At 45.5% G+C, this 25,635-nt stretch overlaps 1 protein-coding gene across 1 annotated transcript in view; it reads left to right on the top strand.

The window, feature by feature from the left end:
• CACNA2D4 (calcium voltage-gated channel auxiliary subunit alpha2delta 4) overlaps window positions 1-25,635 on the top strand; it is a 130,799-nt gene that overhangs the window by 4,455 nt on the left and 100,709 nt on the right. The window contains exons 2-10 of the mRNA XM_059816262.1: window positions 983-1,064; window positions 7,817-7,933; window positions 9,445-9,504; window positions 11,106-11,268; window positions 13,517-13,648; window positions 14,687-14,747; window positions 15,355-15,505; window positions 17,112-17,186; window positions 18,408-18,497. Of these exons, the coding sequence (XP_059672245.1) occupies window positions 983-1,064; window positions 7,817-7,933; window positions 9,445-9,504; window positions 11,106-11,268; window positions 13,517-13,648; window positions 14,687-14,747; window positions 15,355-15,505; window positions 17,112-17,186; window positions 18,408-18,497 (931 nt within the window). The remainder of the gene's footprint in view (window positions 1-982; window positions 1,065-7,816; window positions 7,934-9,444; window positions 9,505-11,105; window positions 11,269-13,516; window positions 13,649-14,686; window positions 14,748-15,354; window positions 15,506-17,111; window positions 17,187-18,407; window positions 18,498-25,635) is intronic.

Raw genomic sequence — 25,635 nt, 5'->3', positions numbered from 1 at the left:
GGAAATCAGGCCCTGAGGTTAAAATCTGCTTAGGACTGGAAGAAATCTGCTGGAAGCCATAGGTAAGACTCTGCACCCCATAAATAAGTAGTGCATTCTGGTAAGTGGAGAAGGCCATTTATTCTATTAAATAAATCTCTCCTAAGTGAATCCTTGTTGAAGGAACTGCATGTAGGTGGAACTGCCTAATGTGAATCATGTAACAGATTTCTGATGAAGTGCTCTGTCAATTATGAGAGCCATCTATTTTGATTTGGATGGCTGAGTGTTCAGACTGCTCTTCAACATCCTTATGTTCTCCATGTGGTATTGCTATCATCAGTTATTTACAGGATGGCACAAATGTGAGTACTGTTTTACAATGATGAGGTGCATAATCTACTCTGGCATTATCAAGCTGTAGTATCTCCACTGAGAGCAATGAATTCTTCTGGCTTGTTAGTCTCTGCCCCACGCAGCTCTGGGAACTGAATCCAAGGGGTGAATCTTGACAACTTCTTTCAGGTCTGACACTTTTTTCTCTTCAGCAGTCTTGACATTAGATGCCTAGCCCTTCACCCCAGGCTCTATGTGCAATCAGTGAAGACAAATATGTATTTGCAGAACTATTTATTTCACTTTACTAACAATAGAGGAAACCAGATGTTGTCTAAGACCAAATGTAGAACTTTTGCACCTCTAAAGTTAGGTGAGACAAATTCCACTCTGATTCAAAATGTAGTGACCAAGACCAGCAGAACTCAGTGTTTCTCCTCACTGAGCGATGTCCTGGGCAGAATGTCCAAAAGCAGCACTTCCCTCCTGCCTTACTGCTTGTCTGGCTAGCTATCTGGGGAGAAAGCATTGCCACTATAGCGGCTTAGAGAAATACGGGGTGGGAGGGTTCATACTCATGAAGATGGAGTTTTCCCTGTCTGAAGAAGTAAGCAGTTCTGCTGACTTTGAATTATTAACGCTGATTTTCCTTTTTTCCTCTTTTTAGGGTGAAGTCTTGGGCAGATGCCTTTGGTGGGGAACTGTATTCTATTGTGACTAAGTATTCAGGCTCTCTCCTGTTGCAGAAGGTAGGCAAAAGCTGTAAGGGTTCCCTTGGCTTTGCATCACTTCACCATGTAGCCCTCCAGGGTTTCCCCCTGGGGTGGAAGAAAGCAAAACACGCAGGTCTTCAGCTAACTTTCAAAACCATGCAGGTTCATATCCATAAGCACAGGGTGATGCCCTGTGGCCATTCTCCAAGCACTGGAGAGGGGGATCAATCTAACACCTTTCCTGCTTTCATTAGCCATGGCCAAATGCCACCCAAATTGTCCCATTTCTTAAGAATACTTTTTAAGAGTACTCCTCATGTTTCCCTTCTGATGATCATTTCATGCCCTTCCATACCAACCCTTCATTCCTCCCTTCCTAAGTGCATATCAGTCCCTCTTCTCCTGCTCATCACTCACTTGCTCGTCATCACCCCATCATCCCCCCCTGCAGCTCTCTGGCTGGCACTCTTGTTTATTTCTGCTTCCTCATCTCTCGTCCTCCAGTCATTCATCAATTCTTTGAATTGTGCCTCTAAAACTCCGCTTTGGACAGGGTCTCTGAGGCAGGTGCCCTGGAAGCTGTGATCTTCCAGAGGTGTAGAGCTCTGTCTCCTTCACGCCTGGCTCGGTCACCAAACAACAGGTGCTGCTGCACTAAACTCTGCTGGCATTAAAAGGTGTAGCTCCAGGGGCTTTAAATAAACATTCCCATTGGCAGCCGTAGGGAAGTTGCCCTGTTACCTTTGATTCCTGAAGTCAGGGTGAACAGCTGCTCCTCTTTCAGGTTTGATGAACTCTGCACTGCAGCAGCAGGGCTGTATGGACCAGCACCTCATAAGTGCTGCTAAGGGGGATGCAGTCCCCTCTCTACCTCATGTGGCTGTCCAGTTCCTCTTCTTTTCTTTTTCGGATTCTCCTCTTCAACACAAGCCATACATTGCCTCTTAGGTGTCTGATTTCTGTCTTCTGACTAGCAGTAACACCCACATCCCAGTGCAAAAAGGGATCTAGATTTCATTTAACTTGCCTTGCCCTCTGTTTCCCTATCCCCACAGCGCTGCTTTCTGTCTGGAAGAAGGGAGCATCTCCTGCAGCATCACCTTTGCTAGGCTCGGCCAAGGAAGGCCTTTAGCATCCCTCACAAAGGTCTATGCTGACCATCAGGTCATCTTAGGAGGAATGTGACACCATGTAATAAAAAGTTATCAGCACTGATATAGGAACTTCATGCCCTGCTCATGAGGCAGCTGTGGTGTGATATCAATGCAGGCAAAAGTTTGGCTTTTAGCAGTTTTGATGACACATCTGCATGGCCTATTCCTCTATGGGGTCCCCAAATGGTAGTACCAGAGGCCAAGTGACATGCTACAGCATCTCTGGTGGGTGCTGGAGCTCCAGAGGGCAGGAGATACAGATTTGGGTTATTTGATAGTCAGGTATCTGTGTCTGATGCTGTGTAGGTATTTGCTGTCCAACAGAAAGTCTGCAGATACCAGCTTTTTCTGGAAGATGCTAAGGGGGGCACCTTATTGTGTGAAGAAATACTGGAGCCATTATGTCTTCTCCTTACTACTTCAACACAGCCAACTTGTGCTGTTTCTGTGGCTACTTCTAGTAACGGATTAAGGGAGTTCACATTCCTTAAGGTCCAAAAATCAGTGGGACTAAGCAGACCAGGGCTTAGCCTGAAAATACCAATGTCACAAAAGTTAATAGTGGAGGCCAAGGGTGGCAGATATGGCACTGAGGTGGGTATCAAGATAGCTATGCTGTGTTGGCCTTCTGGAGATGGTGCACCAGGTCGTTTCATCTCCCTCTGTCCATGCTATGTTTTGATTCTTTGGATCTTGATCTCTTTGGGGTAGGGTTTATATATACCATAGTACCACTAAAAATGATAGTCATGGCAACCAGATCATGAGCAAAAATTCACAACTCTATCAGCTTTTAGTGTAATTCACTGGAAGCAAAGAAAATTCATTTCTGATGAAAAAGAAGCCTGAATGTATCCAAATCTAGTCCAGCATTCATGTCAAGGTGGAGCTATATTTCCCTGATGGTATGACAGCCTTATAAAATAATCATACTTGCCTGCCCCAGTCCACATCTGCATGGTTTTCTTCTTGAAGAGGGGAAGGTGTCTGATTTGCTCTTGCACATGTTGAGGCCTGGATGCAGCACAGACCAATTGTGCTTTGCACAGCCTCCGGACACCCCTGGGTGGGACACAGTGTCACCTGTGACTCAGAGGGGAAAATGTCCTTCAGTGAGTCACTGTCACCACTTCCAGCAGAGGCGTACAGATGAGCTTGATCCAGCCTTGCTCTGTTAACTCTTCAGCAAAGAGTCATCTCCTAAATGCATGTCCTGCCCTGCCCTAGCTTTACTTAAGTAGTTTAAACAGCTCAAGTTTACCTTTCACCCCTCAAGTCCCATTTCTTGAGCTCTTTCATTTCCCCTTATTTCCCTGGGAGCAGGGAAATAGCCCCAGGGATGTCCCCTTATTTCCCTGGGACTAGGGAAACAGGGGAGGACCTGCCAGCACCCACTTCTTCAGTCCTTCTCTCAGCCTCCATTTCTTTAACTAGCACTGGGTCAGACACCTTCTCAGAAATCAGCATCTTACAGCAGGGACCACCCTGGAGGTCTTCCTCTGCATCGCTGACACTTAGAGTGCTGCAGAAGGACAGTTTCAGGAGGACACAGCCAAATCTTTACTAATAGGCAACATTTTCATGCTCCATGAGATGCACCTTGGCAGACCCTGAATGGCTTTATGTAGATCACTGCATTGGTCTAGACTGCAGGCAAGTCAAGCCTGGGGAGCCAAATGTACCAAGTCTGGAAATCTAAACACATGTGCTCTCTAGCGTCTTTATCTTTTTGGGCCATTGCCTCTTTTTCACATGAAATATTTCTGTGTGCATGAGTATATGCAGACCAGCAGAAGGGTGGGGAGCACAGTGTAGAGGCCCGGACAATTTCTTTCCTCGGTGCTTGTTTAAGTTGATGGGTGTTTTGCCTTTGAGGAAATACAAACTGAGAGATGACAGCACCTTTCAAATTTGACTTCATGTCTCCCTTGTGCCTAACAGGCTTGAAGTAATGAGCTTATTGTTGCTTTGAGAGCCATAACTTTTCAGTTACTGAATGTTTTGCATGTAAATGTTCTCTATAATATTTAGCATAAATTTCCTTTTGTGGCTTTGAGTTTGTTTGGACTTCTTTGTTTCCCTAAGAAGAACCCTAGTATCATGTTGCAAACCCAAACAGTCAATTTCTTACCAGGCTTTATTGTTCCCAGAGACCTGGTGGACCAGTAGACATCTCTTGAACCCACAAAGGCAGGTTCTCACCCTGGACCAGAGAGCTTTGAGAAAGCCCCTAGATCACTCTCTGCCCCAAGAAGTCAAGATATCATCAAATTAAACCTCGCAGAGGTAGCAAAAGCTGGAGAGTGGCTTTGGTTTGATGGCTGAAGTATTCATTGCATTCTCTTGACCATTATGCAGTGGAGGCTAAGATAAGCTTGCACACTTGTCTGGCATATCAGCCTGGCTCAGAGATGATGGATTGGTATTAAAATGCTGGCCAGGGTCTAGGACAGCTGAGGGCAATACAGCCAGAGCAAAGAGGCAAAGTGAAAGGCTTAGTAGGAGGAGTGTAGTAGCATCTCCCAGAGCTAAGGAACAGAATGTTTGAACCTGTGGCTTGTTAGGTCTGTTTTCCACAATCCTGCTGCTGCAGCTGGCCAGGCAGTGGCCAAAGGCCTGGGGCCGCTGACTGCAGCCATGCTGGGAGGACACCATGGTGGTTCTGGGCTTCTCGGGGCTTGCCTCTGGGTGCTAGAAACACTATCAGCTTCATCAGACCCAAAACTTAATTTTCCTTCTGCTATGCTAATGATGCATTGTAAGTGTTTCTGAGAATTACCTCCTGCTTCCTTCCGTAGCCAAGGTGCCAGCTGCCTTTCCTGGTGGATAGGGCTGAGAAAGGACAGCAGGGCTTGGCTGCAGTTATGTAATTACTAGAAAGCACTACAAATAACTACATGGCAAAGAACAGACAAAGTAAAGAACTTCAGTCAAGACACTTTCCTGGGTGAAGATGAAAGGAATGTCTTTCACACTTTAATATAGTTTCACTAGCAGTCAGTAATGCAGCACTGTACTTCAATGGGCTGAATTCCATGGAGGTGGGAAGAAGAAAATATATTTGGTGACATATCTCTGATCACAGATAAAACTTAGGATACTGAATCCTGGATCTTCCACTTCTAAATCACCACCTCCATCACTGTGGAAGGAGAATCTTAATGAATTGCCTCTGCTGTTTTAAGGGAATACTAAGTACTAGAGGAATATGAAAAGATTTTCTGTTAGATCAAAGTTAACTTTTTTTTCATCCCTTTTCAATGTCAGATATTTTCACCCAGTTCTCCCAAGCCTGTAGCTGATTCCTGTTCTGTAAATTATAATGATGTGATAACCTGAACCCTAAGTTCAGATTGTGCAGGTTAATCTTGGTCAACTACAAGCACCTGTGTTGACATTTGCCTTGTACTTTCAGCCATGGTGTCTGGTAATGCTATTGAAATAACAGGTACTACTCTGTTGCCCACCTTTGGGAACTCTTGCAGTGAATATTCATTAATAGCAGGTGAATTTAGTGGCAGGAATACAGATATAAAATGCTTTGCTGGATAATTTGTAGGAAAACAAGCTCAAAGGGGATTTGAGCTCAAACCTTGTGTATTCCTCGCAGCTAACTGAATCTTTGCAGAAAGCTTTCTGGGTTTTTTGTCTTCCCAGCTCTGGCTAGTTCCCAGGGCTGAGATGTGTGTATGATATTAGCAGATTGCTCGTGATTACTTTTATCCTAATAACATCTACTTGTCAATGTGTCAAAAGCACATTAAAAAATAACTGAGATGTAAATAGCCCTGTTCTTTTTAATTCAAGATATGACCGATGGCAGGTCACTTTGTAAAGCGTGTGCTTGCCTGTGCTGGTGTGGTCCCTCCCCTTTGCTAGCTTTCCCAGGAGAGATTACCCTCCTCCCCCCGAGGAGGGCCTGATTAAAGCCTAGCCTGGCAGAGATCACTTCCCTCCTGACAAAACCATGACATGGAGCTAAATGGGACAGGTACCAGCTGGGATGTGTGCTGCGGGCTCACCAGCAGCCAGGGATCTCAGTCGGGGGCTTGTCGTTGCACATCCCTGTTTCGGCAGCATGGTTACGCTAACCTTCATGCTCAACATGAGCTCCTCCTCCCCTGCCTGTCCCAGCTACCCAGCCACAGCAGAGGGGATGCGAAGCCTGGCGTTTTTAATCCAGTAAAACCCTTGCTGTTAATCATGCCAGGCAGAGCAAGTAGCCTCCCTGCCATGCCTGCTGCAGGCTGGATGCTGCTGCTATTTCTGTCTGACCTCCTCAGCCTGCCCCATCCTCAAGGCATTTCTTATTCTGCCTGTGCTCAGCCACCCTCCCAGATGGTAAATGAGCTTCTTGAACAAAAATAGTCCTTCACCCCCCCCATACTTCTAATTCAAAAGTGCCACTAAAGCCCCTGCCATCCCCTTACCCTTTTCACCACCTCATTTTGTACCAGTGCAAGAAGTCCAGCCCTGGCTGAGATTGCTGCTATGGTCCTAATGCAACATGAAGATGGGGGGATGTGTATACACTGCAGAGAGAAATTATGACAAGGGACTAAGAAAATTCAATCTATTGCCTTTGCACTTCCACAAAACACTCTCATTGCTGGGGAGATAAGGCTGTGTCTTTTCTGAAACAGGTTAATCATATTGTGTCCTTTTGCAGGTTTTTTTACTCTTTCTTTCTGCTGATCTCTGTTAGCTTTGAGATTTTTTGAGAAGGAGAAATAAAGGCTGTTGTACCCCGTCTTGAAAGGGCAGATTTAGGGAGGCAGATGTACAGTTACCCAGTTTGGCAGTACTCTCAGGTTTTTAATGTCTTGATTATATGAAACATGGCCAGAAGAAACTGGTTATTTCTAAAGCTGTCAGACACAGACCCTCCTTGTTACAGCATCTCTCCCAGTGGAGTAAGCACTAAGTAGCCATGCTCGTAACTCCTAGTTTCTGGGAATCACCTCTGCGCTGCTCTTGGCCCAAAGCATGCTCATGCATGCTGAATAAGCAGCATCATAAATGTCTTGCTGACCTTTCCTTGGCAGTTTCCCAGCTAAGCAGTGAGCAGACCCTTCTTGCTGCAGACCTGACAAGTTACCCTACAGATATGACGGTGCTGTGGGAGGACAGGACATGCACTAGCGTAACATTTCTCCCACTAGTGCCCCAGAGCACATATGATACAGGAGGCAATGTAATGACAGTATACAGCTCTGTCCCCCTGCCCATCCCTCTGTCTTAAGTATATTTCAGGTATGTGATGCATGTAACGCTATTACGGATGTAAGCACAATGTGTATTTTAGGTTTTCAAAAGTTGGCCTTCTGCTCTCTCCCTTGTTTTCAGGTACTAATAGCTTCAGGTACACAGCTGTTTTCAACAGCCACAAGCTCACAATTAGATCAGTTGCTTTTACTTAGTCAAAATGCTTTGTGTTATGGCCAGCGATCTTCACATGCCCAAATAATGGGGTAAAAAGGGAGGAGAGGCAAAGATGGGAGAAGGTGGTAAATCAGACCAGTTCTTTCAACACATCTTTCTTTGACAAAGACAATACTCTGCTAACAATAATAGATTTACCCCTCTCCTTATAAGCCTCCTGCTCAGCAGGGTTTTCTGCTTTCCCTTGGGTAGAAGTACAAAGATGTGGAGCCAACTCTGAAGATCAAAGAGGTGGATGGCTTGGAGCTGGTGAAGAAGTTCTCGGAGCAGATGGAAAGCATGCTCCGCAGGAAGGTTGAAGCCGTTGAGGTATGACCACGGGGGCTATGGGAAGACAGTCCTCTCCTGTCAGCCCCAGAGCAGCAGACACAGGCCTCCTCCTGCCTGTACCAGGAACGTGTGGGCGCAGAGGTTGCATGAGGACTTCCTTGCCCAACCAAATGCCTGCTGGTGCAGCTGGCTTGCTCTGAGCTTTAAGTAGACACTGGTGGGAGGATGTGGGCGTTCAGACAAGGGAATGCTGGCTTCTCCTTCAGCCCAAAGTAGGAAATAAGATAAAAACAAAGTCTAGGAATAAATATGAGGGAACAAACACTATTTTAGGAGAAAAGGGTTTTGATTCTATAGCTGTTTAAAGAGAAAAAAAACCTCTCACAAGTGAAAATAAAGTTCATCCTTGCATAATGCTCTCTGGGCCATTGAAGACTGGTAGCTTGTTTCAGCTATGTGTGTGGCTGAAGGGAAATTCCTGCAGCCCCTGAACATGAGCTGCAAGGAAGGTGCTTGGAATTCCGGCTGTGTACATGGGGAAGCATGGAGGAGGTGGCAGGAGGTCTTTAGCTGTTGCTGTGTTGGAGCTCAGAGCAGGTAATCGTTATGGCCCCTCTTCCTTCTTGTATCTAACCATCTATCATATTCCCTTATATTTATCCACTATGAAAAGCATATTTCTGTAGTCACAGAGCTTTGACTGTTTAAGGCGTCTAATGTGGAAAAGTCATCCAGAAACACATCATTTGAATCTCAAAGTGAAATGTGGGCATGTTTAGATCCAGAGCTTTGGCCCATAACATTGAATTCATAGCCAGACTTTTCCAATGTTTGGATTGCCTTATCCATTGTGAAGGAGCAAAAAGTAGTTTTTCTGAGACTGTTGCTGATTGTGCAACTCTGAAAACATGTACATGTTTAGCTGGATTACTTCCCAGTCTGTACCAATTGAGAATTAGTGCCCTGAAGCATCATATTGGAGAACACTAGTTGATTATATTGCCTTCCATAAATGGTAAGAGCTTATAAATGACCACAGCATTGCTGAGCTCTTTACAAAATCAAGTCATGGTCTTTGTCTCGGTAACAATACCAGACTGAGACTCCCACACGGCCTTTTCCTTTGACGAGATACTGACATCAGGCTGGGTCTGAAATGCCTTTCCCATGGCTTTTTGGAAGGGTACACGGAAAATGAAAATCAATCTCTGGCTGCTGTTTCTCTAAATGGGCATGTTTCTGTTTGTATATGTCCTGTAATATCTAAGATTGCTCAGGGGTTTAGTAGGGACTCTGGAGTAAGTAGGTGTGAATATTCTTGGCAATAAATAGCTGTGAATATACCTTCCAAGCTGTAGAGTTGCAGCACAGAATGACAGGTCAGCAGAAAAGGAGGGAAAGAGGGAAGTTTATAGCCCTGTGACTGTTGTGGTGAAGGAGGCAGTTGTGTGTCTTTTCACTAAGTGTGTGAATGGCTGATACAGCTAGAAGAGCTTCTGGAGGGCTTTCCACAGCACCCCATCATCTTTCTTTCTCTGTGCTTGCATTAGAGGTTGGTGGAAGCAGCAGAAGATGCAGATCTGAACCATGAGTACAACTCCTCACTGGAGGTAAGTTTATCTTGGTCAGTGACAAAATATGACATGCATCCTCAGACCGACTAGCCAAAAGGCAGGCTTGGCAGCACCCAGCCACCTCAGGTTCCTGGACGGGTTAGGAGTTTCCTTGTCTTCAGGACACTCAGCTTGTCTAGAAACTAGTGTGAGTAAGAGACTCCCGTGGCAGATCCCAAACCTGGTAACATCAAGTAGATTAGTCTCTTTGGCTCCATGAGGGGAAGGATTTGGGAAGGAATTGGGTTGCATGATGTTAGTGGCATTACATTTACTGCACACCAACATTGTCATTATGTGATGCGTTAGTGCAAATTAGCTGGCGCTTTGTGGCTTACTTGACGGGAAAATGAGCTAAAAATTGAGTGTGTATGAGCAGTGAGGAGGATGCTGTTACAAATACCCACAGCAAACTGTTAATCCCAATGAGCTGAGTTTCTCACCATCTTTCTCAACAGCTCCCATCATCTTTTCTCTACCCTGCAGACACCCACTTGTCAGGACTTCCCATTAGGTGAAAGTTTGGTGCTGTCTAAGCAATTTGGATAATTGGCTTTCTGTTAACAACTATTTGTTGTAGCCAAGCTATGGGATTATTACTGGTGAAGGGAACTGGAGTGAAAACTCGAATGAAGGAAGTCCACAGTACAAGCACAGAGTGCTTAGCAGAAGTACAGGCTATCCCTGCAAGTACAGCTCTCCATGCTGGGAAAGGGTGGGAATGAAAATGCTTCTTGAAATCAAGCTAGCTACCAGATTCACCTCTCCTACCTCTTTATTTAAGAATCACATTACAGTCATTATAGTTGGGTCAGCTGCATTCACCGTAAGGGTCATGGGTGAGTTGAGGTACGTGACTCTGTATTCACACACACAATTCACATCTCCCGAATACTGTTAGCGCTTGGACATAAATCCTTAAATAACCTCTGCCCTCAGATAAAGTCAACAAAAACATCTTAAACATCTGTTATCCAAGGGTGAAGAGTGTCCTGAAGATACTAAAGTGACTGTACATGCTAAATCCCCAGTGGCCTTCACAGGGGGAAAACTGTGTTGTCTTTGAGCACCTTCTCCTCTATCCTTTGCTCTTGACAACTGCCTGCTGCTTGGAGTGACAGAGTGAGGGAATAATCCTGGCTGGAAGTAGATCAGGAGTTAACTCTAGTAAGTGACAGCTATAGAGACAGGGCAAGTAAGGTCAGCATCAGCATGCCCTGTAGCAAACCTGGGAGCCAGACCCAGTGAGACACTCCACCTCTCTGGCTAGTCACTTAAATACCTCTGAGGGATGACAGGAGTCTGCCACTGTGTCTCTTTGCTCTCAGGTGGCTCTTTTGCTGCCGGTTATGACCATGTTTTCAGTCATGTGGGCACCTGGCAATAGGGAACTGAGCAGAAACCATCATTTGGGCAGCTTGACACTTTTCAGTTGGTAATGGCTCTTGGTTGCTACTCATCTTGATCCGATTTGAAGCCTGAATTCTCCAGAAGTCCCTTTTTTATGTTTTAAAGAGTGTTTTTTTCAGGCAGTACTAGTAATAGTCTGTCTTATTCTCTCTTGTTGCCTTTCTCTTTTCCATTGTCTTCATCAACAGTTTGATTATTACAACTCTCTCTTGATTAATGAGAAGGATGAAAATGATAATTATGTGGAGCTTGGAGATGAATTCATTTTGGAGCCAAATGAGCATTTCAATAACCTTCTGGTGAACACAACATACAGCGATATCCAGCTCCCCACCAACGTCTACAACAAAGGTAATGGCCTCTACTGGGCTCTACTTTCTCACTACTAGTAGGTTGCTGTGGAAACTACCAGTAATAATACTGAAAGAAAGGATGGGAATAGAAAAAAAATGACAGAAAAGAAAACAGGACTGGAAAGGTACTGTACCAAGAGACGGTCATGTCTGTGCTGTAGTCTGTCACTGTGACAGGGCTTAGGTATAATCTGCTCTTGGAAGACCTCCAATGATGGACAGTCCTCAATCTTAGGCAGGCAGTATAGTCTCCTAGGGTTCATCTACCCAAAGATGTTGTGAAACAAACTGTGATGTGAATCTATTGTCAATTGTTACCCTGTACAGAGGGTCGGATCTATCAAGGTCTTCAGGTGTCAAGGATCTCATTGATTTCAGCTGAGAATTTAGACCCCAAGTACCTTTGTGTTATGAGGCACTAACACCTCACAGGGACACTCTAAATTCCCAGTGAACATATCCGTAGGGGACTGGGGGTAATTCACAACTGCTACTGGGGCATGACTGTTCTGGGCTATTTTCCGTTCTCAGCATGCCTTTGGCACCTTGGCAGCTGCAGGAGCCCGGGGAGGCACTGAGGCTCACATGGCCTCATCTGTGCCTGGACTGTGTCCTCTCCCCCTGCACATTCACACCTCTCCAGCTACGCACCAGAAACTGGTCCATCTCCAGGCTGGTCAGCACACTGCCAAATCTGCAGGCTGAGACACCAGTTGTGATTGTCCTAAGTTTACTGCTCTTCTTGGCCAACATTCAGGCAGCTTTGAATGTAGCCAGCCTAAACTGGCTCCTTCCCTGCCTCCCCATCAGCTCTTTCCCTTGCATACGTTTTGGCAAGGAAAAAAGCGCCATTGCTTCTCTCATGGACGGAGCTCATTTACAATCTTCAGGACCAGGCGGGACAGGTGCTCATGACTGTGTTCACAACTGCTACATTATTTAGAGGGACAATAGAGAGAGTTCTGTTTCTCTGATGATTTTAAATTAATTCCATCTGGTCTGACAGTCCCAGACACTAAAATCTTGCTCACAATAGAGCCACCAGCAGAGCTGGCTGTGGGTAGCTGCAGCAGAGCTACACAAAGTAGGCTGCTGCCTACAGCAGCACACAGAAAGAGATGGCCAAATGGCCATCGGAGACAGCAGAGAGGGCACTGCCCAGCTAGCTGATTTCTTGCCTGTACAGCTTGACACAAACCATCCAGCTGCTCTGGCTATGGCTGGAGGATGAGGAGGAGGTGGAGGAGGAGGGCTCCTTCCATGCCCCGGGCTCCTTCCAGGAGCACTGCCTGACAGTACTCACTCCCTCTTTTGCAAACAGCCCCAAGCCTGGCTCTCCACAGCTCTTCTGGCTCCCTTCCTGCATGAGTTACCTTGACCTCATCACTGGGGAGTCACAGTTCAATTTTTCCCCTATTTTGACCAAAACCGCCTTTAGTAAAGTGACTAAACAGGAAGTGGTAGGTCAAAGCCCCATCCCTTTCAACATTAATACAGTTAATCCTACAATGAACAGTTTCTTATAATTCCCTGTTTCTATTGTGGCTGCTCTGTTTGGTCTCCTGAGGCAATGAGTCAACACAGACACCAAATATACACTGCCTCTTAGGAGTTCCTGCAAGTCTGCAACTTCCTATTGATTCTGATGAGATCAGGGCCAAGGGAGGACAGCTCAGGTTTTGTGAAAGAAAGGGCAGGCAAAGAAGAAAAGAAAGAATTGTTGGGGAAAAGAGGAGAGAGAGAAACAGCATGTAAATCCTAGAGCTCCTCTGTCTTGGGTAATTACATCTAGTATGAATTTTTAAACGCTCTTTGTAGAAAGCCTGTTCCACTTAGTGGTGCATCAGGCAGTTGCCTTACAACAGCCACACATCGTCTCTTAAGTAGCAGCTGAGTCCTGCCTGTGTGGTGTGCCAGTTGTGCTCAGCACAGTGCTGGTTTTCCTGGGCCTCTTTGAGCCCTCTTCCAACCAGACGTAACGCCCAAAAGCAGACAAGGCTGGAATGAGAAGTGGGCATAATAGCATACGACCAAGCTGAGATCACCTGTAGTAGCCAGTGGTGACCTGCCCTCCAGGATTTACTTGAATGATGCATCCAATCCCCTGCCCAATGTCAAAGCTTTGGACAAGGCTGCATTCCTCCTGAGATTGCCTTTGTTCCCATCCCCCTCCTCCATTGGGGGTGGTGGGTGTCCTGCCCTCTTTTGCACACATTTTCCCCCGTTTTCTATTCTTTCCCCCACAGACCCTGACATCCTGAACGGCGTTTACATGTCAGAAGCCTTGAATCCTATTTTTGTGGACAACTTCGAAAGGGATCCCACACTGACCTGGCAGTACTTTGGCAGCTCCACTGGATTCTTCAGGCTCTACCCAGGTATCAGAGCAGAAATCAGCTTCGCTCTTTTGGCACAACACAATAGTCTTGCACGACAGGGTCTGTGCCGTGGAAGATCCCAATCTGGGAAGGTTGCAGGCAACATGGCCCCATGAAGGGCAGGGTGCAGTGAGCAAAATACTTGGTGCATGGGCTGCTGCCACTTAGGAATAGTGTCCACAGCAGGCGTAAACCCCTCTTTCCACGTGGACCAGCCCCCCAGGCATGTTGCCCTTGCAACCCCAGAGGAGTCTGCTTGCAGGGGTGTGCCTCGGGCGGGCTGCCCTCCAAAAAGCTCACAAAATACCATGGCAGGACCTGCGAATCTCGCAGGCAGGGTGCAGAGACTGCAGGAGGGCTCACTGCCTCCCTGTGCTTTTTAGTGGTGGCCACAGCCTCTCTCCACCTCTGAGGCCACACATGGCAGATGCAGCTGGTCAGCCTGACTTGTTATCCGCTCGCCAGCTACAAGAAGCACATAAGGTCATGGCGCAAGAGGGAGGCCCTGTGCTCAGAGGAACCCACAAGATCCTCCGCATCTGTAGCTTGGCCTGGTGGCCCCTTCGTCAGATGGCTGCATGCCCTTGTTCTGTGACCTGTCACGTGTTGTGGAAGGGGAAAGCAGAGATGACTGTGAACAAAGCCTTTAGCATGGAATCTGGGACATGTCCCTGTCACTGCTGCTGCTTTGTTTATGCTCTCAACCACCCTTGGGGAGAAAAAGATGTTGCTGAGAACTACATCAAAGTGGCAGAAAGTTCAAAGTAAGTGCAATTGCTCCCCAAATTCAAGCAGACTATGCCTAGGTACTTTTTAAAATAGAAATTTAATAAACAGTTTACTGAGAACTGCCAAAGACCATGCAGCTCTGCTTATATTTCTGTAGAATAGCTGCTGCTATTGCTGGCCAGGATTGCGTGCCCCCGCAGGGTAGCCAGGTCTCAGCAGTGAACAGCAGAATTGCGGGTGCCTGGGGAGCGGGGAGCAGATGCCTGCCTGTCTGTGTGTGTTGATTGCTCCTTTTGCTGCTCCCTGCAGGAATAAAGTGGTTACCAGATGAGAACGGAGTAATCTCCTTCGACTGCAGGAATCGTGGCTGGTAAGAGTTTTGGAGAGACTTGGCCAAAGCACCTTTCAGTCTTCCTCTCTCTCTCTTTTCCAAGGTGACACCTTGGTGAGTTGCTGATCAGCAGTTATGGCCCCATGCTGCTCCTGCGAGAGATGAGCGGTACATAAAAAAAGGCAGTAACAGGTTAGGAAGCCCTACCACCTGCCAACATCAGCTCTCCATATGGCATCTAACATGTGCCACGTGGAAATCACCACCAGTATATCCTTCCTCTGTCCCATCCTCCTTATAATACTGCAACCAGAGGGATGGGGCTGTTCAGACTCCGGACATGCGGGGCATTTACTCAATCTACTCAGCATGGCTAAAGGAGGCTTTAGTAATTGTCACTCTCCGCTGAATCTGGACACAGGTCTGCAGCAGGCCCAGCACTTGCCAATGCGGGAAGTGAGATGCTGGGGCCAGCGGGAGAGGCAGGTTGGTAGGAAGGGACCCATCGGATCCCCAGCCTGACCCTGCTGGATAGCTGTGCTTGTGGGGCATGTTATGCTGTGGCTAGCATCATGGGACGGTGGTACACCCAGCGTTCCTCCTCCCTGTACGCTCAATCTGCTTCCTCGTATTCTTCTTTATAAAGGTACATCCAAGCGGCCACCTCTCCCAAGGACATTGTCATCATTGTGGATGTCAGTGGGAGCATGAAGGGCCTGCGGATGACCATTGCCAAACACACCATCATCACCATTTTGGATACTCTGGGAGAAAATGACTTTGTCAATATCATTGCAGTAAGTATGTTCCATTTCCAGTGCTGAGTTGTCTTCCTTGTGCCTCATACCAACCCTTCAGTCCCCTTAGCAAACTACAGGCATTACAGTGGTGTAACTACAACACTTAGTACCTATGTTGGGTGGGAGACTAAAACCAATTACCCGTGGGAAGTCAGCTTCGTGCGGTCAGCAGGGTGGCTGCTAAGACATCTCACCCCCCTCTACAGAGGATGTCAGCTGCAACTTTTTGCTTACTTAGGGATGTGACTGCAACAGATAGCAAAGTGCTGTAGGGAGACACCTGGCCTAACAGGGACCTGAGCTAATAAAGTCACCTAGCATAGCATAACATAATACTGTGTTTGGGTCCAGTAGCAGTGTAACCCTCAGGATAATGTTTCCAGGCTAGAAAATTACCACGATATGCCTTTTTGTTCACCAGCATCCTGCAAGGCTGCAATCCAGTTCAGAACCAATCTGCACAGGCCTGCATGGAGTTTGGTCGGATTGCCTCAGTGTTATTCTCTCCCTTTTTAAGCCCTAGCTAGGATGAGGATGGGCTAGTTACCCACAGAGAACCAGCACCACTGACCACAGAAAGCAAAACTTTTCCACGATGTATGCCAAGACTGGGGGATTTGGTGCCAGGTTAAACGCAAATGGCTGCTCAGCTCCTAATTTTCAAAGCTAATTCAAGCACAATCTCTTTCCCCAGGCTCCTTTCTATAGAAGTTTGCCAGGGCACAGTCACTGAGATATAAAGCCTACTTTTTGTTGATAGCTTCTTGTTGTCTAAGATAGTTAGAAACTCCAGTGGTGACAGCTCTGTCTATATGGCTGGATAGATGGAAGAATGAACTGTGTTGGCAGAAAAATGGAGGGAAGTCATTAAGGAGTTTGAAATATCACCTGTTCTTCAAAAACAGTCCCAGAAAGAGCATGCAATATATACATTCCTTTACCATAGTCACACCAAGAACCTACGGGCTCAGACACTTTATAGCCTGACCTAAGCTCTTATTATCTGCTGAGCACCAGTGACCTCTTAGCCATGCTCTTAAGAATTATGCTCTTCTGAACCTTGCAGGAAAAGGTTTACACTAGCATGTTTTACCTCAATATGTATCAGGCTAGAAGCATACACCCCACTAATTATCACAGTTCGGTGGATGTGTGGTAACGTGATATCTTATTGTTCAGCCATGCACCAGAGGCATCAGACATTAGACTACAAAACCACTTGCAAGGTTCAACTGCTGACTGGGGACTCACAAAGTCTCCAGAAGTCAAAAATATTTGCAAATATTGCTAAAAGCAAGGCCAGGGGCACAAGTTAATAGAGTGTAGAGAAAATCTCTACAGCATGAGTGAAAAAAGTAACTTTGTATGTGTGGATATGCCCAGATAGAACTCAGCAAAACACCATAATTAATGCATTATTTTAAAAAATATGAGATTTATCAAAATCGTCATTTACCATGATCACTACAAACACTTCTTAAGGGAAACATGTATAAAATGGCATAATGTTCCATACTGTTTTCTGAACACCAACCTATGACATGAACTCATTTTGCGAATTTTCTCCCATTACAACTGCTTTCTTTTCATTTTCTCTTTGCAGTACAATGATTATGTTCATTTTATCGAACCCTGTTTTAAGGGTATCCTGGTCCAAGCAGACAGAGATAACAGAGAGGTGAGTACCAGGCTCCTATCAATCTTATTCAGGTAGCTCTCTTAATGTAAGAAGTACATGGGGTTAAGATGCTGTGACACGAAACTCCAGGGACAAGAAACAACCACCTCCCAGAAGCGTGTGGGTTTGCATTTCAGAAACAAGCCGCAGCTCAGTAGTGTGTGCTGGCTCCCAGGCTCACCTTTGCTTACACGAACCCGCTGTAACGTGGGGTCAGCTGGCTATAGCTAAACAGCAGCAACCAGCTTCCCTGCGTCACAACAGACTCAGCACCGCCACTGCCAGAGCACGAGTGGACCTGGCCCAGACTGCTGTGGAAAAACAGTGTGCAGAGGGCAAAGGTTCTCCATCTTTGAAACCCCATATCCTCAGCCCTCAGAAAGGAGAAAAATCAGCCCTTTCCTGGTGAATGTGTTCTCAGTCTGGCCTGATCCTTCGCCAGGATGGACTTTTTCAGGTAAGGGGTTTTGCTGCTCTGATCCAGGAAGCTCAGCAGCCCCGAGGTGGTCAGCCTGCATCTGGCTGCTCCACCACACTCGGGGCTGACTTGTATTTTTAGCTCTTCTTACTGTTTTTTTTCCTTCCTTTTTCTCTCTATATTAATACCACAGAGGTAGCACATCCCTCCCATGTCTTCAACAACTAGATTTCTCTGCAGATTTCTTTCCCAGCTTAGCCCTGGGTCACAGAGTATGACTTCAGAAGGTGATGTCTCCTGCAGTGTTTCCCAAAGGATCCCCAAGCCTTTTGGACACTATCTTGCAGAAAGCACTCTCTGAGGGTTTCATTTACAACCAGATCAATGCCTCTTAAGTAGCAGCCAAGCATTCAAATTTTTTCTTTTTCCCAATCCTGTTGGTCTTGCATGCACAGGAATGGTTTTTTTTTCCTGCAGGGGTGGATAAGGGAAAGTCCGATTTCTAATAGTTTTGTCCCTTGCATGATGTTTCATGGACTGCCAATGGTTCACAGCCCACAGGCTGAGAAATGCAGTCCTGCCAGGGCTGCATGGGCAAAGGTGCAAAATGATGGCACTGCCAGTGGGGGGGCCACTTGACTTTCCAACCTCCATCCATCACGGTGCTGCAATGCCCTGCCAGCAGTGGTGAAGGATCAGGAGCCCAATGGCACAGACCTTTCCAGGTTACCCTTTCCTCCCCAAGCCGAAGGGAGCACTCTGCCTGCAGCTCATCGCTGCCTTTTTCACTCTTTTCTTGCCAGCACTTCAAGCAGTTGGTGGATGAACTGCAGGCAAAAGGAGTGGGGACTGTGAAGAAAGCTTTGACAGAGTCCTTCAAAATCCTGAGGGAGGTAAGAGGGTCTGTGCCGATGCCTGTGTGGGACACAAGTATCCCTGCCCACCCCTACTTTCCCCTCTACAACTAATGACTTAGCACGGTGCTGCAGGGGGGAGGTGGTATGATCTGATCTCAGATCCCATTTTTGCAACAAGCAGTGTGCAGGGGTGACCCAGCTTTGGGGAGGTGTTGGTTCGTGCGTGATGCCCTGGGGCTGCTGATCCCCACCCAGGAGGGATCAGGAGCTGGCAAGGCTGTGGCCTCATGAGCATCTCTTGAACGAGCCCCACAACTGGGCATTGCCCAGGTACCTTAGTTATAGATGGTGGCAATAGAATATAACTGATCAGCTGAGAGGAACAATTCTGGTCATAAGCAATGTTATCAGTGAGCCTTGGTAAGTAGATGATGACGAAGACATGAAAGATTATTGTCAGGTTTCAGATTTATTTCAATGTCACTTTGCTGAGTATCAGTACTTGGGGAAGAAATCTCAGTTACAGGATAATTAATCAGTCAGCCTGATCACGTCCTGCGATAAAATCGGAAATTATTCATTGCCTTATGTGAACAACTGGAACTTCAGTAGCCTGGAGGTAAACATAAAACTTAATTCTGTTTCTTAAGGAATGTTAACAAAAAAGGACCAACAACCAGCTGAACATCCCCTCCTCCTCATGGCACTGTCTATAGTGGGGTTCACCTAAAGATGCCAATGCCTTTGGCGCTGACAAAAATATGTACACGGTACAATGCTAGTGGCCATAATGATGGCATTAATGTTAAAGGTAGTGTGCTAGAGGTATTGACACCCTGGGAAGGATTCTCCACTCTTACTTATTCTACAAACTGAAAGTTTAAGTTTATTGGCTGTGGTAATGCTGTTCGTAATTTATGCCAGTGCAAGCATGATCAGAGTTGAACCCAAGGATGGTGGTAGCTGAGCTGACTTGTCAGGGGTAACAGAAGCATAATGGTTTTAATGACAACATGAGAAGAGTATGGTGTAACCTTGGCATTGCAGTAATAAGCTGGCAGCACTCCTAGTAGTAATGGATCAACATCTTTCGAGAAAGATAGTTACTGAGACGACCAGGGAAGTAAATCTAGAACAATTACATGGACTAGATGCCTCCTATATTTATTTACATGTACCCTTGCACTTTAAGACAAAATTAACTTTATCTTTAACACCAAAGATCCAGAGCCTATATAGGCCTGTGTTGAATAAATCAGAATATTTAAACAATTTTTCCACCAGAAGAAAAACGATTTCTTGATATCTAATGTAGCGCTGGTTATGTACAGTGACAACAGATTAAAGAAGCCCAATGCAGTACAACTGCAGACTCTCAACCAGCACAGCTTTGAAGGTCTCGGTGGAGAATAATGGAACATAACCCTAAAGAAAGCCTGCTTGCCCCAGCTGAAATAGCAGCCGGTCATGCCAGGCACAGACACCAAAACTGGTCTGGTTCCACTAATGAGGACACCTCACACCTCCTTTCTGGCAGGCATGGCTCACCCTCTAGACTAGGCAATCCTCAAGCCTCCAGGAGGCAGGACCTTTATAAAACCCTGCATACTTTGAGCTAGGCGTGCCCATGGGAAATAGAAGCTACATGGTGGAACAGCTGAGACAGAAAAAGCTCTCCTCCACTGACATAGCTGGACCAAAAATACTTCCAGAGAGAGAGTGATGTCTGTGCAGCCGAGTGGACTAACGTAACTCAACTGCAATAATAGAGAAGAAACTCTTTGGCAGGTAAAGAAAATATTTTTCCTCTATTTGGCATCAAAAATGCAGTCAATAGTTTAAGCAGTCATCACTTATCTTAATTCTTGTTGATTCTCCCTTGGCTAATAAGCTCAAAACAGCCCCGAGATTGCTCTTAGACAGTACAGCACCCGGTGGTAATAAAACCTTCTGATGTTATTCACTTGCAAGTTGAGGTGCTGCTTTCCTCAAGCCTTTCATTATCATCTCAGATCTGGGGAGAGGACCACTGACTCAGGCATTTGAGCACCTTCCCTTTGAGCATCTGAAGATAAGGAAAGGTGGCTGTTGTCTCAGTGGCGGCTGGTGTCACGCTTCTCTGCACTTGGAAACTCCTGTCCGTGAAACAGGAGTTCAGAAACAGTAACTTTGTTGTCAAAGAAAGCTGTGAAACCAGGGCTATATATCTCTTCCACCCATTTTTTCTTTTCCAGTAACACCAGTTGCAGCTTTCTCGCAGCATCGTTCACTAAGGCATGGACCTCTTTAGCAAAATAGGACCTCAGTCCAAGGTCACTGAAGCCATCATCCGGGAGCTTTGTTCGCAGCCAGCTGTGGGACAGCTGCACGTGCAGCAGGAGGCCTGCAAGTCACTTTGCAGCTTCATCCCAGGATTTCTGTCTCCCTGGTGACATTCAGAAGAGACAGAGATGGTGTCTCAGTGCACACGTGGCAGTGCCAGAGGCTGCACATACATAGGCATGCAAGTGTAGAAATGTGCCTGTTGTCCTGCAGCAGCCTTCCCCAAACTGTAGCCTCCCTGATAAGGGCTCATCTAGAGAGTGCCTCGATATCACCAGCTGGAGGATCACAGGCTCTGCAAGTACCACAGTTTAAGGCAAAAGGGTGCCACCTGCCAAGTGCTCGTATGCTTTAAGGACTCTCTGAAATCTTCTCTTAGAGCTTCTTAGATCTGTATCAGTAATAGAGGAGGAAAAGGCTTTCCATCAGTGTGCCCTGAAACAAATCTGTGCTGCTGCAGTCATACAGGCGGAGAAGGGGGAACTTTGGTGGAATTGGCCAGCCCCTTCCCATCAGACAAAATTCACATTCTCAGCTTGTAATCATAGCCATTCCTCACAGACTGTCCTGTTATTGTTCACAGGAGCATACGCAAGAGAATGAAAATGAAAATTGCTACATCACACTGATGAAACAGGCTTTGATTACAATAGACAACCAGTAATAATATCTGTAATGAAAGTGACTGCAAAATTTCCCTGGTAATTTTCCTCAGTCCGATTGCTTGTAGAATTAATAGCCCAGTAGAGACCTACTCAATGAGGCATGACTAGCAGAGAGGGGTTGAAGAGGAGCACGATCTCTCACCATCTTTGTTTTCCTCCATTATGTTGTGGGGTAGACAGGGAATATTTTAATCCATGACGTAACTTGCAGAACAGCTTCAGGAGAACAGTTAGCCAGTCTCCCCTGCCCCTTTCTGCCATGCTTAATAAATCACTTAAACTCTCTATTTCAATTTAGCCACACACTGAGTGGTTTCAATAAAATATGCATCCCAGGCAACCATGGTCTTTAGCATACATTTATAAAGTGCTTCAAAATTCTCAGGCATGAAGCGCTATCTTTTGAGCTCCTTTCTTGTTTATCAAATTTTAGTCTCTCATTGCTATCTTCTCTTTGTTTCAACAAGCTTGGCAGGTCATGTCCTCTTGCCCTTTTCCTGTAGGATTTATACCCCTTTGTTCTGGCTGCTGCTCTGCTCACGGCTGCTTCCAGGCTGCCTGCCTTCCCTGAAACACCATTCTCCCAACAGTATGTAAGTGCTTCCGCTGAGAGCTGTCAAGTGCTAAGCAGAGTAGAATAATTGCCTTCCTTGTTTTACACACCATAGTCCTCTTAACACAACGTAAGACAACAGCTAAGTTTCTTCAGACACTGTCACATTGTTAATTCCTATCCAGCTGATCTGCCTCTGCGGTATTCCTCTCCAGCCAGCACTCAGCCTCCTGTTTGGTATTTGAGCCTCTGACTATCCTTTCCAATGTACTTCAATCATAAAGATATTTATATATTTTTATAGACATGCTAAATATATGTGTGTACATATATACATATGCAAACACACATCCCTAATCCTAAGAGAGTCATATATGTATATATTCATATATTTGTTATATATGAATCTTTTAGGATTAGATTGTACAAAATCCGTGACCCTTATTGGTCTTCCATTCTCAGGATCCTCTCAGAGTAGGTAGGTATTTTGAAAGCTGATGTTTTTCTGACCCTGTGGAGGAAAATTAACGCCAAGTTCTGCTCTTTGAGGCCACCTTGGAATGGTGTCTCCTCTTAACATCAGGATGGTTTAATGGTAACTTGACTTGCTGCTGAACTCATAAATTTTTGAGGTTAGTTATGAGTAAGTCGCTCTAAAATGGCTACAGGTGAAAAAAATGGTGAAACTGGCAACAAACTGGATTTCAGTGAGATGTAAAATTCTGTGTAACTTGAGCAAACTGGTGTCGTAAAAAGAATGAACCTGTTTGCTGATGTGAGTAATCAAAGGAGTTTGTGGCCTCTTACGCCCTACTTGTGTGGGGAAGTGTTTCATTTGTGCACTCACAAGAGGACTGTGTTACTAATTTTTATAGCAACATGCTGGATGTTTAAGGACAATTTACCCATGTATTTTCCTCCCTTCTTGTAATACATGTTTTCTCTTGATTCCCTCTTTGTCCTTCGGGATCTCATACAGTCCCAGTCAGGTCTCAGCCCATGAGGCAAGTAGTTCAGCAACACCTTCTGCAATTCTTTCCCTTCCTGCTGAGCGCAGATTATTCACATGCTTCCCATTAACTTTTTCTTTAACCCTACCATTTTGTGACCCTGCCTGTAATTCATTCATTCTTTTCTGTGTTTCTTATCACCTTAGCGTGTTACCCAGCCATTACAATATTGTCCTTTTGATGATGAAGTATGGAGGCCATAAAGCATCTGGCAACACACTTTTTACTCCCTTTCTTGCTTCTTCTCTGAACGTTTATAAATCTTTTCTTGATTCCACTCACATTTTTATGGGCCTGGATTCTGCAGCATATTTTTCAGGATATACAAAGCTCAGGATTTCCTGTTGATCAGTTTATGCCCTTTTGCTTAATTGAATCTCTCGTTACTTCTTCACTGGCTTTCTGTTTCCTTCTCTACTGCTAATTTTCTACCCATCACACACTTTCCACTAAGTCTGAATTTTCAGTAATTCTGGAGGCTGCTCTGGAGGCAGGTCTGCACAAGAATGGGGCAGGAAGAGATGGAAAGGGGGCTACTCAGTCATCTGGCCAGGTGTGTATATAATCAGCATGCATGCCTGTGCATCACTGAGCAACGCCGATGTTCCTATTGCTTCACTAGTAACTCTGTGCCAGGCTATAACTGCAAAGTAAATGGCAATGAGCAAACAAGGGAGTACAAGAGACTATGACCCTGAATTAATTAGATCATGCCTGTTACTCCTGGCAATGTGACCAAAGTCATAAGAAGAATACATAGTTCCGTGCCTCATTCACTGACTGCAGCTCTAGCCCTCATCTCCTCAGACATCTGTTCTGTGGACATCTTATTCCCTATCTGCCCTTCTTTCATGCTCCTGAGACTTGAGTCAGAGCAGGGTATTATGCTCAGAGCTTGATGTGAATGCTGTCAGATCATTTGCTACAGCTGCAGCCAGCCACAAAAGGACCTAAAAATCAGGGATTACCTCTGTTCATTTGTTTTCTAAATCTGTCTTTTTAATCGCTATTTCTATGACACTGATGATCTCATTTTCCCTGTTGAAAGTATCTACTCCTGTAATTAGGAGATTGCTGGTTCTGATATAGCAGTGTTATGAGGTCTGAAGTAAGCTACATGAAGAGATGTCTCAAGTAGTTTGATGAAATGGTGGGTGACCTTAATTAAGTGTTAACTTAATGGTCTAAACAAAATGTGTTGTAGATTGCATAGTTACGAAAGCAGCTTATTCCAGACTGTTGCAATGAGCATATCTGTGTTCTGACCCTCATTCTGACAGCATCTCCTGCACCATTGTAACCTTATGCCTCCCTAATGGATGCTCACTCTAGCCATTCTCTCTGCTAAACTGCATGCAGTTGCTCTCTGTCCTAGGAATATCTCACTTGAGACTCCTTGTCTTTTTCCTACCTGATGGTGCCGCAGAATCCCATGTGGCTGTCAACTGCTTTTCCCCTTTCGTTTGCACATAAGAGCATCCTGTGCTTGTTCCTGTTGTGCACCCTCAGCCTTTGCCCTGAGTCTCCTTGCTGAGCAGGGGGCAAGGGGCATGTGTGCTTTGACCCTTCCTTGAGCTCAGATTACCCTGTAGCTGGCACTGATGGGTTTTTTCCATGGTACAAGGTGTAGAAGCTTTTTGGATCACTGGAAATGTCAGACCTTGGGGACTCTGTAGAGAAAGACATGGGAGATCCCCACTGCTGGGTTGGCATGACCATAGCAGCAGAGGTACAGCTTGTCTCCCCTCTGAATGTGCTGCTCTGGTGATATGAAAGAGATGGAGCACACCCAACCACCTCATCCTAATTCAGTAATTCACATAGATGTTTTACCTGAGAACAGCTAGTTAGAATTGACCCTATTACACCGCCCTTCTCTCTCATGATCATCTGTACTGATTCTGGTCAGTGATACAAGTAATGGGATTATCATGAAACAGGGAATGACAAGTTCATAAGTGTGGTCATTCAGAAGCTGTTGAATCCATGCTTACTGCAGTACAGTAACAGGTATTTCAGTGATACTAAGAGTAATGTTGAAGGAGGCAGGACTGATAACATAAATGGTGGTGGAAGGAGACATTATGGTGATATTAGCACCGAACCTGGTAATTTCATAATAAGGGACAATCACAGAGGTAATTGTAGGAGTGGTAAAATGATTGGGGAAATCTGGACTTGGAGTTGGCTTCCAGGTATCAATAGTCATGATGTTACTCTGCAGCGGAACCACAGTACCATCTGTGCTGGTAAAGACATTTGCCTTCTGTCCTAACATAGCATTACCAAACCAGAACGGACTTGTCAATTTAACCCTGTGCTCTTGTTCTCCTATCCAGTGCTTGCTTTTATTTTATGCATTTAGTCTTGCCACTTGGATACCTTTTTCCTCATTTATAAGATATAAATGCCCTCTCTAGTTTAAAATTGCTGCTGTGTTAGATATAACCTTAGTCATCCTTCAGTTAGTCTCCTGTATGCTCTCCATCTCATGTCATGGCCTCTCATTAATCTCTTGTGCAGAGCTGTCACATCTTTCTCTTTCCATATTTTTTTACTCTGTATCAGTTTCTGTATTCTCCTTTGTTGATTAGACATTTCCTTACTCAGAGCGTAGAAGTGAT

This window comes from Gavia stellata, chromosome 4, assembly GCF_030936135.1.
Source record: "Gavia stellata isolate bGavSte3 chromosome 4, bGavSte3.hap2, whole genome shotgun sequence".
NCBI classification, from domain to species: Eukaryota; Metazoa; Chordata; class Aves; order Gaviiformes; family Gaviidae; genus Gavia; species Gavia stellata.
The sequence above is the reverse complement of the archived record's forward strand: the minus strand, read 5'-3'. Positions and strand labels throughout refer to the sequence as shown.